The sequence below is a fragment of the Phycodurus eques genome, chromosome 10 (genome assembly GCF_024500275.1).
Source record: "Phycodurus eques isolate BA_2022a chromosome 10, UOR_Pequ_1.1, whole genome shotgun sequence".
Classification (NCBI taxonomy): Eukaryota; Metazoa; Chordata; class Actinopteri; order Syngnathiformes; family Syngnathidae; genus Phycodurus; species Phycodurus eques.
The window spans coordinates 25,044,092-25,062,879 of NC_084534.1; the positions used below are offsets into that span (position 1 = coordinate 25,044,092).

At 40.3% G+C, this 18,788-nt stretch overlaps 1 protein-coding gene across 1 annotated transcript in view; it reads left to right on the forward strand.

The window, feature by feature from the left end:
* LOC133409013 (metabotropic glutamate receptor 4-like) overlaps positions 1–18,788 on the forward strand; it is a 152,824-nt gene that overhangs the window by 19,118 nt on the left and 114,918 nt on the right. Inside the window, exon 2 of the mRNA XM_061688485.1 lies at positions 6,566–7,538. Coding sequence (XP_061544469.1) covers positions 7,002–7,538 — 537 coding nt within the window. The 5' untranslated portion in view covers positions 6,566–7,001. The remainder of the gene's footprint in view (positions 1–6,565; positions 7,539–18,788) is intronic.

Consider the following 18,788-nt stretch of genomic DNA (forward strand, 5'->3'; position numbering starts at 1 on the left):
CAAACCCTATTAAGAAACCCTGACCCTGGCTTCATACCAGACTTGAATCCTTATCTGTTGTTTGAAACCTCAACCATGGTTCGAAACCTAAATTTTGAAACCATAAACCTTATTTATAACCCTAGCTTGGAAGACCTAAGCCTTTAAAACCCAATGTTTGAAACCCTAACACAGTCTTGAAACCTTAATTTGAATCCTTAACCCTGACTTCAAACCCACATTTGAAACCCTAACCCTTGTTTGAAATTCTTACCCAGGCTTAAAACCCTAATTTTAAACCCCCATCCTGGTTTAAAACCTCAATTTAAAACCATAACCATGATCTGAATCCCTAATTTGAACCACTAACCCTGATTCGAAACCCTAATTAGAAAACCAAATTTTGAAACTCGAATCCTTGTTGGAAACCCTGAACCAGGCTTGAAACCCTAATTTGAAACCCTGACCCTTGATTTAAACTCTAACACTGCTTTGAAACCCTAATTTGAAATTTTTTTGGGGGGGAATTTGGGAAAACCTAACCCTTGTTCGAAAACCTAACTTGGGCTCAAACCCCTAATTTGAAAGGCTAACTCTGGTTTGGAACCTTCATTTCAAACTCTAACCCTTTGTTTGAAACCCTAAGTTGTCACTAAATGGACTTTGTGCGTGTCTGAAAAGCCCAGCAGTGACAAAAAGCAGTTGTCGTCACAGATTTCAAAGCGTGATCACCCGAACGCCTCTTCCACTACAAGCACCGTGGCAACCTCCGTTCTCGCCCTTCATGCGCGCTCCCCATTCATTCTCCTCAGTGCAGCCGTCCTCCGGCAAGCTATTGATCTGCTGCTCGACGTCAACATACTCGAGTGTCAATTAGACGGGCACTCCTGCCCATCTGTCGCAGGAGCGCAACTCGGGGGGAGGAAAAAAAAAAAAAAGTTTCCCCCGACAGCTGTTCACGTCTCCCACTCTGCCATGGGAGCCAACACCATGTGATCTAAATATTACTCATATTCTGAAAACTACTCATGCCCAATACAATTGTGACCACAATACAGAATAGAATACACGCTCTAAACATGAAATTAACATGACAGTTAATGTCATTTCTGGACAGTTGGGTAAGAAAATGGAGCACACCTTCTCTCGAAACGAAAAGATAAGATAGAGGACATCACGTCTTGCGCTCCATTTCCTTACCCGGACGTCCAAGTTGTTCATAAGAAAGACGTTAAAGCCACAAAGAGCATTTTGTGTAACCTGGGCTTGAAACCCCAATTTGACACCATTACCCTTTTTTGGAACCCTAATTTTAAACTCTAATCCAACCTTGAAACCCCAAATTGAAACCCTAACTCTTTACTGAAACCCTTCGCCTGGCCTGAAATCCTAATTTGAAACCCCAAACCTGCCTGAAAACCCTACTTTAAAGCCTTAACCCAGGTTAAAATCTTTAATTTGAAACCCTAATCCTGTCTTAAAATACTAATTTGAAACTGTAAACCTAATTTTATACCCTAACTCTGTCCTGGACCCTAATTTAATGCCCAGATCCTTGTTTTAAACGCTAACCCTATCTTGAAACCATAGTTAGTTAATAATTATTTACTAGGGTCTGGGCCAATGAAAATAGCTATAATAATTTTTCAGTGTCTAATGTTCACTGAGCTGCAAAAAGTGTTGACAGCGATGCAAAAAAAAAAAAGTCCAGTTGAGAAAATTACACTTTGCTTTTTTGGGAGGATTGCCCACTAAATCTTGCTGCCAAGACATTGAATGGTGACCTTGAACGTTCCGCGTGTCTTATCATCCCCCCCTGCGAGTCAGTCGTTTATCTCCCGCCAGAACACAAACAGTCTCCAGACCTCCTTGAAGCGCCGATTCTCCCCGCCGCCATGTCGCCTCTTGGATATCAAAAGCCAAAAGACGCGACTCGGTGACAGGCGTGTGAGCGACGCGCCGACGATAGAGAAGCGGCCCACACTGCGCCTCGGTGTGCACATGAAAAAAAAATAAATAAAGACGCCTCTTCGTGACAATATATCAGAGGGTGAGGGTATTTTAGATGTATTACCGCACGTTGTCAGGGTTTAGTTCCTGAATAAAGGTGTCAGCTCGCGGGTTTCTGCAATGACACGTACTTATTTGCCTGAAGCTTATAGAGTGGCCTTTTAAAAACCCAACGCCTAAATAAGCTTTTCGCACCCATGTGAACGCTATTCTCCCGATATCAATCTTCCGGTAAGATCCCACTGACATTTTCAAACGGGTAAGCGCTTGTCATGCAACTAAAGCGCACTCTCACGGAGCTTATATACACACTTCGTCAATCGACGACGTGAGCCGTATGCTGCATCACGGCCGGCGGACGTCTGGAAATAGGATACGCAACAATGGCGATGATGACACGAGACATGCTAATGCAGCGGTTTGCAAACCTTTCGCGCCATGTACCACCTCAAAACGTACTTAGCTCTCCAAGTACCGCCATAATGACCAAAATGAAAATCTAGTAGCGTAGTTGGCCCCAAGAGGTTTTATTTAATTCTCAGAGATGGCCATTTTTAAGATAGCATTAGCACTGTAAACAAGCTAAACACAGCTGCTACATTGGTAGCATGACTTACTTGAAATGGATTGTTACTATAACACACAATCTATATATCTGTGTAAATATAGTGAGACTGAGCCTGCATTTGCGTTGATGTACAAACACCCTAATTAGGACTCCTAAAATGGAACTATAAATGCAAATTGCTTTTTCAGCTGTTTCGTTATGAAAATGAAAACAAAAGTTGAGGCTGTGACCTTCTCTTAGAACAGAATGACTTCAAATGAGCATTAAAATACGCAAATAGTACAAAAATAGAGATTCCAGCACACAAAACCTGATCTCTTTTGGACTTGAAACATGTTTCCTTAACATCTGCTTTCATACATTAACATAAAATATTATGATTTATAAACTGTCTGTTAATACTTTTACTATCGAACACGTTAGCCTTTTATGATGCTATTCAGCCAATCTTGGGCACTAATATGAACTAAGGAGTTTAAAAAAAAAAAAATTAAACCACTGTAACATTATGCACACTTAAGAAATTTATTTTAGTGATTCTTTCGCATACCACTAGAGGGAGCCTGCATACTAATGCATGCACGTCGCGACCAACACAGCTCTCTGTGAGGTGCTTTGATTAAAATGGCTCAGACGGGTGGTGGCCACCGCTGTGATTTATTCAGATTTTTTTTTTTTTTATAGTGAATTAAAATACGTCCTGGCTAAGTCAGAACCACATCGACAACACCGATAAAAGCCTGGCGCGTATTCTTCCCAGGTATTAAATCTCCTTTTAGGCCTATGAACAAGTTGACGTGAGAAATTTGCAGCGTTGCAGAAGAGTTTCTTCTTGGACACTTTCTTGGCAGCCACCTTCTACGCAGTCCTTGGTGCTTGCTCTCTTTGAGCTCATGTTAGTGTGCCAGAGGGTACATTAATACAACAATCCTAAAGTCCTGCTGGACAGCAAAAGGCCCCCCAAATGCTCAGGATCCCAAAGAAAAAAAAATATTCTTAACACACCCAACACAAGATGATCGCTCAGGAAAATCTGAAAACAGGGGGCTTCGCTAACTTTGATTGCAAGTGAGTGAAAATGCTCAAATTTGGCCCGATAGTCCAAATGTGTGTTCTTCGCATTAGTTGTAACAGGTGTAGTGGCAGCGTTTGGAATAGCTGCATGAAAGGATTCTTTTCACCTCTCATCCTAAAGTCTTCCTCTTCATCCACTTGTCTTCACCGCCGCTCGTCAGCAGTTAAAGGGCACCTGGAGTGAATCACCTGTGAAAAATGACTTGTCCTCGCTCGGCAGGGAGATAGCCGGGCGTACCCGCGGAACCTTGTCACTTCCCATGCGCTCTCAATGAATCTCGGCCGCTTGCCGAGCGAGCCTTTCACCCGTTCGCCGCGGCAAAACAAGGGCCTGAGCGATTTTTTTCCCTTCGCAGCCTCTTACGGCGTCAGCCACGAGCCACGGTGCTGACAAAGTGCTTACAATACGACTTCCAGTGGAATAGTTAGGCGTCTGTATTCAACGAAGCTAGCGAATACACATGTGTGAGTGGATTGGACCCGTCTTTGAAATTGTACAAAATTGACGCCCTGCACCGCTGACGATGCGATATTTATATTTAATTTCCATCATGTTTTCAATGGTGGGCGTTTTTGCTTCAATTTTTCATATAGCCACATGAATTTGTTTTAAAGAATAATCACGCTTTCATTAAATTCTGAATCCTCAGCATTGATAGTGAAGTAAAAAAGAGAGAAAAAACATTCCAAAAAAATCCTTATCTTGTATAATGGTTGCAATCTGATATATATAAATATATATATAAATCAAACACTTTAATTGTAATTTAATCATCATCTGTGATGAGGAAAAGCATAAAAATATAATGCAATTATAGTCATAATCACTTTTGTGTAATGCAGTGATATAAGGTGTTCAAAATTGAATTTTGGCCATAATATATCTTTTACAACACAATTGTGACAGTGTTTTCTTGGAATGTTCACTTTTTGGACATACAAAAAGCGTCTCGCTGGCATTCGTAGTTGGTACGTATTATTCCATTTTGCTGCGATTTGACTTTCTCCGTAATTACCGCCTCAGTGTACCATACCACCATTAGCTGGCTTTTTGAAAATAGATGATAAATATTATCATTTGTAATGTGCTGTTTTGGCATTTTTGTCTTGTTAAAAGCCATTGATGTCGATCCTGTTTGAATACAAGGGTCACATGTTTAAAAAATATATATTTTAATAAGTTCAAATGTATTTAAACCAGGTGGGAGGAGGAAAACTATTTTCCAAAAATATATATATACTTTTTGAATAAGCTTTCTTTATATCGCAGATTTTCACCTTGCAATGAAGTGTTTATTGTAACTGTGTATCATGTATTGGATTTTCTAGCCCACCACTACAGATCAAGTTTGAGCATATAGCAGAATTTTCTCAAGCTAAAAGCACCGAACCCGAGCCAGGAGTTGTGCATCGCTTCGGAAGAACCGCGCACAGGGTTTTCACAGAAAACACGACGACATAATGATGCGTTTCTGTGTTCATGATTGCTCAGAACCCAGTCTTCTTTTTAATGCAAGCAAATCTATTAAGTCGGACGATTCCTTTTCAATATTAAAGTCCCTTTTCATTGCTAATAGCGCCATTACCATTTCCGACTGTTTGCTTTAGCCCGTGAGGCTCTCCCGCGCACACTGTGCATGTTTTTGAGACTTACATGTGACTTCTATTATAAATATAGTAATTGATTTTGCCAGTCGTAGTGAGCGGACACATCAAGGTAATGTTAAAACGGTCCATTTGGCATGAAGAGAGATTACAGCAATGTTGCACCCACTTTTACAGCTTTAATGATTTCCTATGTTGTCGATCCATGTAACATAGGCAATTTGTCACTATGGCAACTTCTGCATTCTCAATAAAGGCATTTAACAAAAGAAAAAATACACTTGAAAAGTTGCAATGGGGTTCAAAAGAGACTTTCCTAAGACAAAGCGAGTAACTGCTGCTTGTAATCTGAATCATAAAGAAAAACAAAAGTTTAAAAAAAACACGTGGAAACTCATTTCGTAACGTTCTTTTTCATCCAAGTAGAAGCAAGGTGGAAGAAAGTCACCGAGGTTCATCCATCCATTGTCTGTAGCAGTTGTCCTCATTTGGGTTATAGGCGAACTGGAGCCTGTACCGGTTGACTTTGGACAAGAGAAAACGGGCCTGGTTGGCCTGGTTGTCAGCCAATCGCAGGGCACACACATAAACACATAACCAGTCACACGAACCTGAACACTTAAGGATAATTTAGTCTTCAATACACCTAACATGCATGTTTTTGGAATGTGGGAGGAAACCACGAGTATCTGGAGAAAACCAAGCAAGTACGCGGAGAACATGCAAACTTGGCACAGGTGGACCTGAGCTAATATTCACACCTAGAGGTTGAGGACTGTGAGGAACTTATGAATCACTATGTCGAGCCAGTGTACATACTGCATATAGTGTTAGCATGCTCGTACAGGGGTTCCTTGCTATACGGTGGTCCTAACATACATCATCACGCGGCACAAGAAGGCACACGCTTAGGCTAGGCAATTCTAAATTTTCTCTATTTGAGGCAGGGCTCGGTCCCCATCCCCAGCAAATAGCATGGATTCGCTGTGTATGTTTTTGCCAGGCTTCGGACTGTCCATACAATGCGAGTGTTGTGGTATGACATACCGAGCAAAGCCCACGCATTCAGAAAAAGTGTGAATGTCTTTGCTGGAGAATGACAAGGCTGACAGGTGAGAAGCGAACACGTGGGATGTGACCATCAACCTTGAGAGTACGACAGCTCTGTCTCAATTCAAAACACGTCATCGCCTGTTATCCGCTGACACAAGGTTACATTTGAAAAAAAAAAAAAAAAAAGAAGTACTGAAAAGCCAACACAAATCCCTTTGCCTTGTTTTTTCCTCCCTGCACGACCTCACCGCTGCTTTCTTCCTTTTCATCTTGCAGGAATTCACGGTGAAGCCTGCAGACCCAAGCAGCCCCGAGGGCTCTGACAAATAGCGAATCTCCGCCAAGGCGGACTGTGAAGATTAAAACAAGCGATTGTGGCGGACACCTTAGAGATTCTAGAGATTGGACAAGGGAGTTGAAGGAGGTCATCTTCCAACTTTTGCTCTTACCAATGCCGTGAGTGCAGGATCTCCATAGACACGTCTATTTGGACGATGGAGTGAGGAAGTGCACGTGAGGAGCGCAGGATTGCAGCTCTTGGAAAGAGCTAAGCCATATTGGACATTAAGTGACTGTCTGAGTGAGAGGAGACATGAGAGGAAGCCTTTCCTGTGCCAGCTGCTTGGAGAGCAATTAACCCTGTGGTCAGCGCAAGTGACTACCTGGCTTCCATTTTCTTGATTGCGGCGGTTTGCTTGTCCGAGCTGCGGTCATGTTTCACCCACCGCCTTGGAGACCGGACGGGACCGGCTGGCAGCGACACGGCTTAGTTCTACTCCTGCTGCTGCTCGACAGCTCCCTCAAGGCAGCGCAGGCCGCCAAACCCAAAGGCCCGGGTCACACCCACCTGAACTCAATCCGTATCGACGGGGATATCTCCTTAGGCGGGCTCTTCCCGGTCCACGCCAGGGGCCACGAGGGCAAGCCGTGCGGTGAGCTGAAGAAGGAGAAGGGGATTCACCGGCTGGAGGCCATGCTCTTCGCCTTGGACCGCATCAACAACGATAACAACCTGCTGCCGAACATCACGCTAGGCGCCCGGATCCTGGACACTTGCTCCCGGGACACGCACGCCTTGGAGCAGTCGCTTACCTTCGTGCAGGCGCTGATCGAGAAGGATGGGACGGACGTCAAGTGTCTGGGTGGCGGGGCGCCCATCATCACCAAACCAGAGAGGGTAGTGGGCGTCATCGGAGCGTCGTCCAGCTCTGTTTCCATCATGGTGGCAAACATACTGAGACTTTTCAAGGTAGGGACACATGCTAGCGTTTTGTGTTATGTTGGTATGGCCAGGCATACTCAAAAGGCTGTGAATGCAGTTTGATGATATTTGGCATGTAGCTTTGGTATGACCTAAAGATATATGGATTCACTTTTGATCATGATCTGGATCTTATATCAAAGACATAAACGACTCACAAAACGTTAAGGATATTCGTCTTTCGGGTGAAATTTCCAGATGACCCTAATACGCACTAATCTTTAATAATGCATTTTAGGCTCATCCTGAATTGTTATCTGAAAGCCGAATATCCCTAACGTTTTGACAGACGTGCGCCGCACATGTTGTGACAGGTTTACTATAACATTTCGTGTGCAGCTTCGGTACGACCTGAAGACAAATCAACAGCTTTTAGTCAAGATCCGGATCTCATAGCTAGGATTTAACTGAGAATGTGCAAGCAAATTAGGTTGAAATTTGGTGTGTCGCTTCAGTATGACCGAAAGATAAACACTTTTGAGCTTATATCAAAAGATAAGACCTCTACAGTTGTGACTTGATTCCCATAGAATTTCGTACGCTACTTTGGTATGACCACAATGAATAGATTGCCTTTAAAGTCATGACCGCAACTTTATTCCTAACTCAGAATTTGGATGCAAATTTAATTGAAAAAAGACAGACCGTCCCTCAAAAGTTGTGACTAGATTCTGATGAAAATATTTGTGTCGTTGAATGCTGACTCCAAAAATATATTATTTTACATTAGTTTGCGCTTGCTACAAAGAAAAGCACAGAGCAAGAAAATGAGAGAAACACTACACACCATGTGCGATATGTGCTGCAACGCAGTGGACACATTTTTAACTTTAGGTGGCGAGATTGAGAGGGGGATCTCTTGGTAAATCCTATCACTCTGACTTTGCCCACAAGGAGTTGGTTGCTAAGCAGTGAGAGGTATTGGCCGTCACAGAAGCGAAGCAATTAATATGTTATGTTATGTATGTTTCCAAATGCAAAGAACACCGGAGTTATGGTGAAACATGGAGGAGACTCTCTTCTCTTCCAGGGCTGCTTTGCGGCATCCCGCACAGGATGTCTCGAATCGGTACAATGAAATCTCAGGACTATAAAGCTATTCGGAGTGAAGCGTGCTGTGAATGATTGATCCAGGCTGTCTTGAATGAAATTGTATAGGGTACAATGAAATCTTAGGACTATCAAGGCATTCTGTGCTTCCCAGTGTCAGAATGATTGGTCATGTCTATGTTTTGGAAAAGGACTGGAATATTCAAAAAAAAAAAAAAGAGGTTTTCGATATTTATTTATTCAGATTTCTCACTACTTCACATGTTGTATGCTACATAGGCGTATCGAATGCCCCCACGCAAAATATTAGGAAAGAGCCAAGATTTGTAATTGCTTCGAACTTTCCTAAAAAGGAGACAAACTATTGATATGGCACTTTGCTGAAATAAAACATTTAAGTTGTATCTTTCATTTTATTGTATATATTATCTGATTAATTTGAGAATGTTTAATTGACTTAGAACTTAGCCATTTTCTGTTTTTCAAATGTTTCACTTCATACGTTATACATGTTCCAGTTCACAAACCATATACATTTCCAGTATATATTTTTGAAATTTGTTCCCTTACTATAACCAGTGTGAACTGAACCGTGATCTTAAAATCAATCAATGTACGTAGCCGTACTTACAATGAATCATGAGCAGCCGAGTTTGACTTTACGGGCCTCTTTTTTTGCTAGAAATTGACTCTTTTGCGAAAGTAATGACTGATAATTCAAGTCGAAGAGAGAGAATCTTTTGTGTCATCGTGTTTGTTGTCTCTTTGCGCTGCTCTCGCTAAGAAAAATGATAAACCTTTACGTCACAGTTAAATCTAAGAGGGGTTTTCCCACAGTAAAAGAACTCAGCAGGCTGTTTCTCACAAACTCCTCGATACATCACCGCTAACCGTACTTCCCATTGTTGGGACGTCGATTCTGCTTTTCTGACCCAGTTTTTCCTCGATGCAATTCCAGCAACAGTCGATGCCACTTTATCTTGATTTAGCCTTCGTTTACGACAAATGAGCTGCCGATTTCATCGTTGCGTGTCAGTGGGCGGTTTCACGAGCGTCGTGAGGAGCAGAACACGGTGCGCACGTGAAACGAGACAGGTGCAGACATGATGAGTAGTGGTACAAATTACTACTGTAACTTAAAGTCAGGGCTGCATAAACATGCAAACACAAACAAGATGAGCAAATTTGACAGAATTTAGTAAACAAAAAGTGCACAAAAGCGTTGAAACTACTCATAGCAAAAAAGCGACGTGACAAAATGTCCATGTGCAAACGAAATAATAACCATGAGATAACCGAGGGAGGTGGATGGAAAGCCACAAGAGAAAGACACTAAAGCGAACAAAAAACACTCAAAACCTACACAAGGCTGAGGAAAGAAATGGCAAAATAAAAAGCCCAGGAGTACTTACAAGAACGGATAACGAGGAGTAAAACAAACACTATGGGCACAAGAGAGTGACACAACTATGAAATGTGCAGTGAAATTTGTTGTTGCTGCATCAAGTTACGGAAAGGGGTAATTTATAAAATCGACAAAAAATCATTTTAACCTTTTATTTTTGCACTTACGTCCATTTCATACTCTGTAGTTTTTTGCTTTTACTTAAGTACAGGAGTTGAATCAGCATTTCTACTTAGGTATAACGGGTGAGTACTCGTACATCTAAAGAACGGCAAATTTGTTTGGCGACTCACCAAACTGCAATCACACTATGGACTGTTTGGCCTATTTGCACTCATTGAACACGCACACACACACACACACACACACACGCACACAAAGTCACACGTTTCCCAAAAGTCAACTCAGACTTTGGTCAAACCAATCATCACTTTTTAATCCCCCACCAAACTCTCGCTGAGGGAAATCATAGCGAGTACGCTGATTGCTCAATAAAAAAGGCTGAGTGATCATTAGGTGCCGCCCTGGAATACACAACCCGGTGATTTTTTTATGACCACAACACGTTCAGCATGCACCAATCCGCTGGCGAGTTTAATTTGACGATCTAATCTGGATGATGATGATGACATGTGTGAAAACTGTATTCGATTATCTTTAAAAATGACGCAGGGATAGCTACGTAAATAACATTACATCATAACCTTTCTGATGCCTGCGTACGCCGACATTGAAGAGGAAGGTCACACAGTCCACAGCGGAACAATTGAAGGCATCCATTGTTCTCTCTTCTTTGAGTTTCTTTTTATTTTTCCAAAACATTTTCCAGAAAAGGTGCCTTTTGTCTTTGTCACGTTGTTCAAATTGACGTATTCCAGTAAATATGTTTTGATTTTACAAATAAAAACAACAAAAAAACTTTAATGACATAACATTTTACAAGAAACAAATGAACTTCATTTTACCAAAATAAAGATGCAGGCGATTAGGAGAGTATAAGGAGAATTAAGTCACAATACAAGGGGGAAAACATAAATCAATTTGAATGAATTTTATTTTCATGAGATTTAAATAATACTTTTATGAGTAATTTTACTAGATTTTATGTTTTGGTTTTGCATACTATTTACATCATATTGCAAGAAATAACGAAAAAAAGTTCTACATTTACTAGTAGATTACTGGGAGAATAAAGTTGCAGTTTTGCCAAAATAATGTAATATTACAAGAAAAATACTGTTATTTTACTAATAAATCACTTAGTATTCCAAGTAGGGAAAATGATATTTCACAAAAATAAAGTTGTAATATTCCAAGAAATCTTTTTGGATTATATAAGAACAAATAAATCTTAATTTTATGCATGAAGTTAAAATATTAGGTGAATAAAGTCCCAATTTCACAATAAATTTTACAAAATTGCAATACAGAAGGAAAACATTTTAATTTTTTGAGAATAAAAAGAAGTTATGATATTACAAGAAAAACTATAATTTTACGAGAAAATTACTTCATGTTACAGGCATGAAACTATGATATTCAAAGAATTTTTTTGGGATCTTTTTACAAAAATATTACAGGAAAAAAGTACCGAATTATACAAAGATCAAACTGTAACATAAAAAATGTATCTTAATTAATGAATGAATGTCGTCTCTTCTCAGAACTGTGCCTTTTTAAAAGTAAAAACTTTTTTTTTTTTTTATTTTGTGTCCATTTCATTATGCTACTAGTATGGAAGTGACTGATCAAATTGTCGATCCTTTGGACAAAAACATGTCACAGCATGTTATTAAGACGCTAGTACTGTTTTCAATTGTGGAAAAAGAAGCATAACATGTCGTCTTCAGCAGTAAATGTGGGACGACATCGTTGTAAAAGTCACAAGGTCTTCTTTGTTTTACAAACCACACCATCCACATCCTGCTTTTCAAGCGCCTTTTTTTTTTTTTTTTTTTTGTGCGTCAGAACATCACGGTCAGTACGCGTTCATACAGGTAATGAGCATCCTCACCCACTCGTGAAAGCTCGACACTCATTCCCTCCTCGTTAATGCGCGTCAGCGGCGACCTTGCATATTTAATTGGCATTTCTCTGATCTCGCCCGTCTCCTTCTGCTCATTGCGGGCATTAGCGTTCCTCTCGACTTTTGTGTGTTCCCACATTCCGAGATGACGTTGCTGCACTCGGACGGAAGGTTGGGAGGAATGCGGTGGTATTTTCGCAGGTTTATGTACTTGCCGCTTATAAGGAGCTAACAACATGCTGCGCATCCAACAAAACTCAGGTTAGCCCTGAGTACCTCATGCCTTTGACATGATTGTGTGTTTGACAGTACAGTCCGGTTATGGCGAGAAAGTGGAAGATCTTCACAGAGAAACTTGGTGTGGGGGTTGTTTCCATGTAAATTAGCGGAACTGTGACTTTATAACGCATGAAAATTCAGAATGCCTCACTCACGGACACATTTTCAGAAATACGCGGTTATATATACACACACACCCACACACACACACACACATATATATATATATATATATATATATATATATATATATATATATATATATATATATATATATATATATATATATATATATATATACATACATACAGTGGACACCTACATATTTGTGGTTTGGCATCTGCAGAATTTCCCCCCAATATCTTTCACATTTTTTTTTTTCCTTAGGGGAACCAACCCTCACAACACTTATTTGCAGTCCCCACTTATTCAAGAATTATTTGGGTTTAATTATTATTATTTTTTAATTTTCTATGCAATTATATTGGGCGCTAATTATACATGGATTTTAGCTACTCGCGGTCAGCCCCGGTCCCTATCCCACTGTACTTGGTTGTTTAATTTCATATTTAATGGATGGGCAAGCATTACAGAAACCCAACTATTTGTATCCAAGAAATTAAAAAGTATATTTTCCATAATATGTCCCCTTTTAGACCTGTGGAAGAGGGACCTGGTGGTCTTTTGCCTGTTTACGTATGCACCGCTTATCAGACGCTAAATGTGTTAGCTACCGCTAATCTGTGCGTCCCAGATAAATCAATGCAGCTCTGCTTACCTGTGATTGATATGATAGCAGGGGCGTTGTACACGTGGGGAATGCGAGAGCCTCTGCGTGTTAGTGTTTCAGACTTGAAAGTGGCCCTGGATCTTCAGCCAGCCTAACTGATCAAGTCATGGTTAGAAAACAAAATCATGGTGTGAGGGATCTCATTTTGTAAATTAGCCCCACTCTTACATAACAGTGCAGGAGGGCTCTCTCGCAGAAATCTGAAGATCTACTTGGTTATTTAACTTCACACTTGATGGGTGGGCATGCACTTCAGAGACCCAACTGTTTGCATACAAGCCATTAAAAAGTCACTTTTTTTTTCTGTTTTAAATCCACCAAGCAGTACGGTGGGACACAGAATTGTCATCAACGTGCGAGATGGACGTGGAGTTATTTCCGCCGGTCCGCCATTATGGCCATCGCCATTTGCACTCCACTTTCCAATCATTCAACATCCACTCTAATTGAGAGTGAGAGAGAGAGAGAGAATGTGGATATGATGTAAAGCAGGTTTGTCACCCGTATGGATTAAACAGTAAAGCGTTAATGGAGAGTGCTATGGACTCATTTAGGTGGTAGGGTCACAAGTTACGGTGTTCCATGGAGAGAGAGAGAGAGAGAGAGAAAGAGAGAGAGAGAGAGACAGTGGAAGTGAGAGAGAGAGAGAGAGAGAGAGAGAGAGAGAGAGACACATACACACACACACACACACACACACACACACGTGCGTGCGTGCATATATGAGCTGCTGCTTCTGCCGGACCTCAAGATGGCTCCGGAAGGATTTCAACTCATTTGCCGCATGAGCTCGAATGCAAAGACAAAAAGAAGCTCGGGGACTTAAATGTTTGCTTTAAATGGCGAGGTAGCGATGCTCAAGGGCACACTGACGAGACTCGCAGGGCGCAGTCCATGTGCCGGACGGTCACTCCCCCCCCCCGCCAGCAGTTTGGCAGCTTCAAGGCAGCAGCGTCAGCATCGAACCCTCGGAGGTTGACGGTCCAGTTTTTGAGCCACTGCATGCCCCGCCCCATATAGTACCGGGCCAATGGCGAGTCTGGCTTTTGTTACATTGGCGACTGGGGGCGCACGCTAAGCATTGCTACTAAAATGGCTTCTACTTGTGAACCCAAAGTGGGGGAGCGCCCATAAAGACAGAAGACTTTTCACATGTACAGTGACCCTCTGCTATCCGTGAATAATTAATACAGCCCCACAGAGATTTGTAATTACATATAGATGCCCCAAGATGACAGCATAGCACTTAAAATGCAGAGGATCATAAAGCGGCAACACCATGCTTTCTAGCATGTACACGCTTATGAACCCATGTTACATAACGACTGTATTCAACCGTTAAATTATTCAACACAAGTAAACTCACCTTCACATGTGGCTCATTATTAGTGTTCGCTGTCGTATTAGTCTAAATAACACGCTCGCAAGCAAATATGCGAACTAACAATCAGAGACATACTTTCAGGTACATTCCTGGACGGCCAGCAAAACAGCAAATTATACGAAAAGCGCTATCAATTAATTCAAACTAATGAAAACAACATTCCACCAGATGCTGACAAAGTTATCCTTTTTTTTTTTTTTTTTTGCTTTGGCCTTGATACAAAAACAGCAAAGAAAAACAAAGATCTTCTATTAATATCGGATGATAGATTGAAAAGAAAATTGAGTACATTTGTGAATATGTGCGGGTTCACTCTCGTTGTACAATTTTTCCCCCTATCTCGCTGGCCCTAATACTCCTCAGCGGGCCTGAAACAGCAGACAAGGCATGCTGAGGCCTCAGCGAAGAAAAAGCAATTGAGAGGAAGAAGCGTCGAGGAAGAACATTTATCACACAAGAGCACACAAGTGTTGCACATCCTTTCTCCTCTCACCCCCAACGTTCACACTGGAGACGAGCGACGCTGACCCGCGGAGCTTTTGTTCATGTCGACCAGCTCCACGTTTAGTCCCGCGTTGATAGCCTCTGATGCGTGCCGTATTCGTACCGAAGGGAGTTGCGATGGCGTCTTTCCGTTTTCCCCGTCGAAAGCGGCGGTGAGGGCCATCTGCTCTGTCGCAACCTCACCGATGTCGACGGTTCAGCACTTTTGCTTTGGTAAATAACACTTGTGGAAGTTTTTGGGTTGAAGGGAAAACAACTGCAGCAACAGAAAAGATGAATTCAGGCTACGAGGATAAAAACAAGTCCTAATATTGCAAGAAAACTTAAAGGAAACAAAAGTCATAATGTATCAATTAATGAATCAATTTGATGAGGAGTCTAAATACTACTAGAAAAAAAAGTCAATTTTAGAAGATGAAAATCATGATTTTACAAGATTTTTTTTGACCGGAAATTATTCTTAATTTGCGACAATTAAAGTTATAATTTTGGATTATTTTTTTTAAATGTATCTCACAGAAGAAAAACACATCTTAAACAAAAAAGGAACATTGTGGCATTAAAAGGATCAAATCATAATTCAATGCGAAAATGTAAGAAGCACATTTTTACAATGACTCAAATTTGAGGAAACCCCCCTTTCCATGTATTTTATTCTTCCTTCTTTCCTTTCTGAATTGTGTGAATTGTAAACCAAAGACACCCAACAACAAGGTTTAATTTTGTGGCGTGCTGCTGAGACGCCCGTACGCAGTTTGTTTATTTGTCCCCACTTTTGCTGCTGATCACGTCACGCGTGACGGCTCGGGGGGAAGAAGCGCTAAATGCCGGGACCTCTGGGGGAACAAAGAAAAGAAAAAAGGAGAGCAGCTCAAGTGCATCAAAGTTTATCACCTCAAACGCAGCCTCGAAGGTGCGAGCGACATCATCTCACGCCAACTCAAGAGTGAAACGCCGTTGTGGCAGCGTGCACGGTTCGCTTTGAGTGTGACATTATTCAAGTGGAGTCCAACTGTTCGGGCTGGGAAAAAATAATAATAACTCCGCTCAATCGACTTAAAAAAAACCACAAAGGTTTTGCCTGGAAGCTCCGATGGGACCCCCGCCCCCCGAAAAAAAAGTTCCGCCCGGAACTGTGTTGTTTCACATGAATATTTATTGAAGACAGACGCAGTGTTGGGCCACTGATAAACTTTTCCAAAAATGACAGAGGAGCATCTGGAAGTGATTTTTAAGATCTGCAATGTACATATAACATGATAAGTATGAGTGAGCTGAATGGTATTTTGCGTTTTTAAAATTATTTTTTTTTACCTAAAGTTTTAAACGCTAGCGCGCGAAACCAAATCGCGATTGCTAACCGTTTAGCATTTAGCTGTGTCAAATTCTGTACACCGATCTTATTCATATACTCAGGAGTGAGAATAAAACGCATGATGATGATTATTCGGGTAGTCGATCAATAATCAATAGATTCTACAAAGATTCGATAGTGACAGCCCTAAAATAGAGTTTTATGACTTGCGCTTGTTTTGCTGTTGGTGCTTTATTTGATATTTTTAATTATCTTCTGATTTTTTAAATGTGCTTTATAAATACATTGGGTTGGATAATTGTCGTACTTAGTTCACGGATACTGCTGGGTATTTTATTATTATAATTTTTTTTTAATATACACGTGCGGCACAGAGTACCGTCGCTATTCGAGGAGGGGTGAGAGATGGGGGACGAAGCCGACAGTGAATTTCTGCAAATAATCGACGCTCCCCTGAAAGCGATTAAAATTACATGTATTAAAATGACTGAATCCAGTAGTAAAATTATTCAACGCAAACAAACAACCTTCACATGAGGCTCATCAATAGTAGTCGCTAGCATACTAACCTAAATAACACGCTAGCACAAACTCACGTGACATCAAACAAATATGCACATCAACTATGCACATCAAATATCCACATCACATCACATGAGATCAATTTTGATTTTACAAATGTAATTTCTGTAATTTCACGAAGAAATTAGCTTGACAACAAAAAATGAATAAACTATGAATGTATCACTGAAATAATGAATTACAAGAAAGAATACAACATTTTACAAGCATAATTTTACGAGAATAAAGTCATAATTGTACAGGAAAAAAGGTACAATATTAAAAATCAAATGTTGGAATTTCAAGAGAAAATCTTAACTTCACTTTTTAGTTGGCGTAGCCTGTTGCGTTATTTGTATTTGTTTTTCTCGTGCAAATTGTGCAGACCCGTAGAGCCCAAGGAAGGGCTTCTGTTCTTAAGTGCGTTCTCACCAGCTTGTTATGTGATTAAAGTCAAATTCATTTCCAGTGTAAACAACAGCGAGCGGCTGCTATTTAATTAGCCTTGAAAAAAAAAGAATTCCGACTCTTTAAAGGTTATAGAATAAATAAAAAGGAATCAATATAAGCTCATGTGTGCATTTTCCCATTCAGGGCGTTGGAAAAAAGGGATTGAGTAATGACTATATATATATATATATATATATATATATATATATATATATATATATATATATATATATTATTGCTTCATATTCTGCTTGTGTTATTTTGCTGGCGGATGAGCGCGTTGATTCACGCATTGGTGACCCATTTGCGTGGAAAAGATATGTTGTGACAACACTCGAGGCCACGAGACGGACACTCACACTGCAAACAAACGGAAGAACATGTGACACTTATACGTTGTGTTCATCGGGGATTTCGGTCACATGCCGATAGGGTTTGGCTTGGGAAAAAGATTTGACAAGAGCCAAGTTGTGATATAACAAGGGGGGGAAAAAAAAGATGGAATTTTACAAGAATAAAGTCATCATTTTACAAGAAAGAGATCATATTTTAAATGGAGAAAATCATAATTTTACCAGAAAAACAGTTACGAGAAAAGAAAAAAAAAAAAATCATCATTTGTAAGTAATAGGCATACTTTGATGAGAGATTTTTTATTTTATTTTACGCATTACTTTAGAACAGCAAAACTGTAATTTGATAAGAAATGCATCTATTTTTATTGTAAGAGAATAGAAATAAAACATGAAAAAAGAAAGTTGCAATTCAATGAGGCGATAGCTGTAATTTTATTAGTAAAAAGTTGTAATACTACAAATAAAACAAATGTTTATTTGACAAGAATACAACTATAATGAGGAGAAAAAAAGTCATTTTAGACAATAAAGTTTCAGTTTTACAAGAATAGTTTTATTTTTACGAGGAACAAGTCGGCAAGCAGAAGAAGTATTTTTTTTCGACAACTATGTGATGTTAGAAGGACAAAATATACATGAAAGAGAACTGTCATAGTTTTACAAGAAAATAAAAATTGGAACACTAAGTCTGGGTGATTTATGTTTTGGTGATTTATATGGCAATGGTTACCTCTTCGCAATACAGAAATTGTGGTTTTCCTCAGATTTTGGCATTTTCCCCAAAATAATGATTTTTGACTTTGATGCGCTACATTGACTTGTATCTACTATATTTTCTGGTGGAATTACATTTTTTAGTCATTCTGCAGACAAATCAGACATACAGTAACAGCTTTTTCTTGTTGTACCTGCGAACGTGACAAATGTCCATCGCCAATCCAAACGCAGACCTTCTACCATCTGTTGCTGTTCTTCACACGCCAGACGCGAGCCTGTGTGTGTGTGTGCGTGTGTGTGTGTGGGAGGGTGCCTTTGTACACATATGTCCATGTATGTTTCCTCCAGTTTGTTGATTTAATTTGTTGTATTTGTTTAGGGATTTGGGTCTAATTAATACG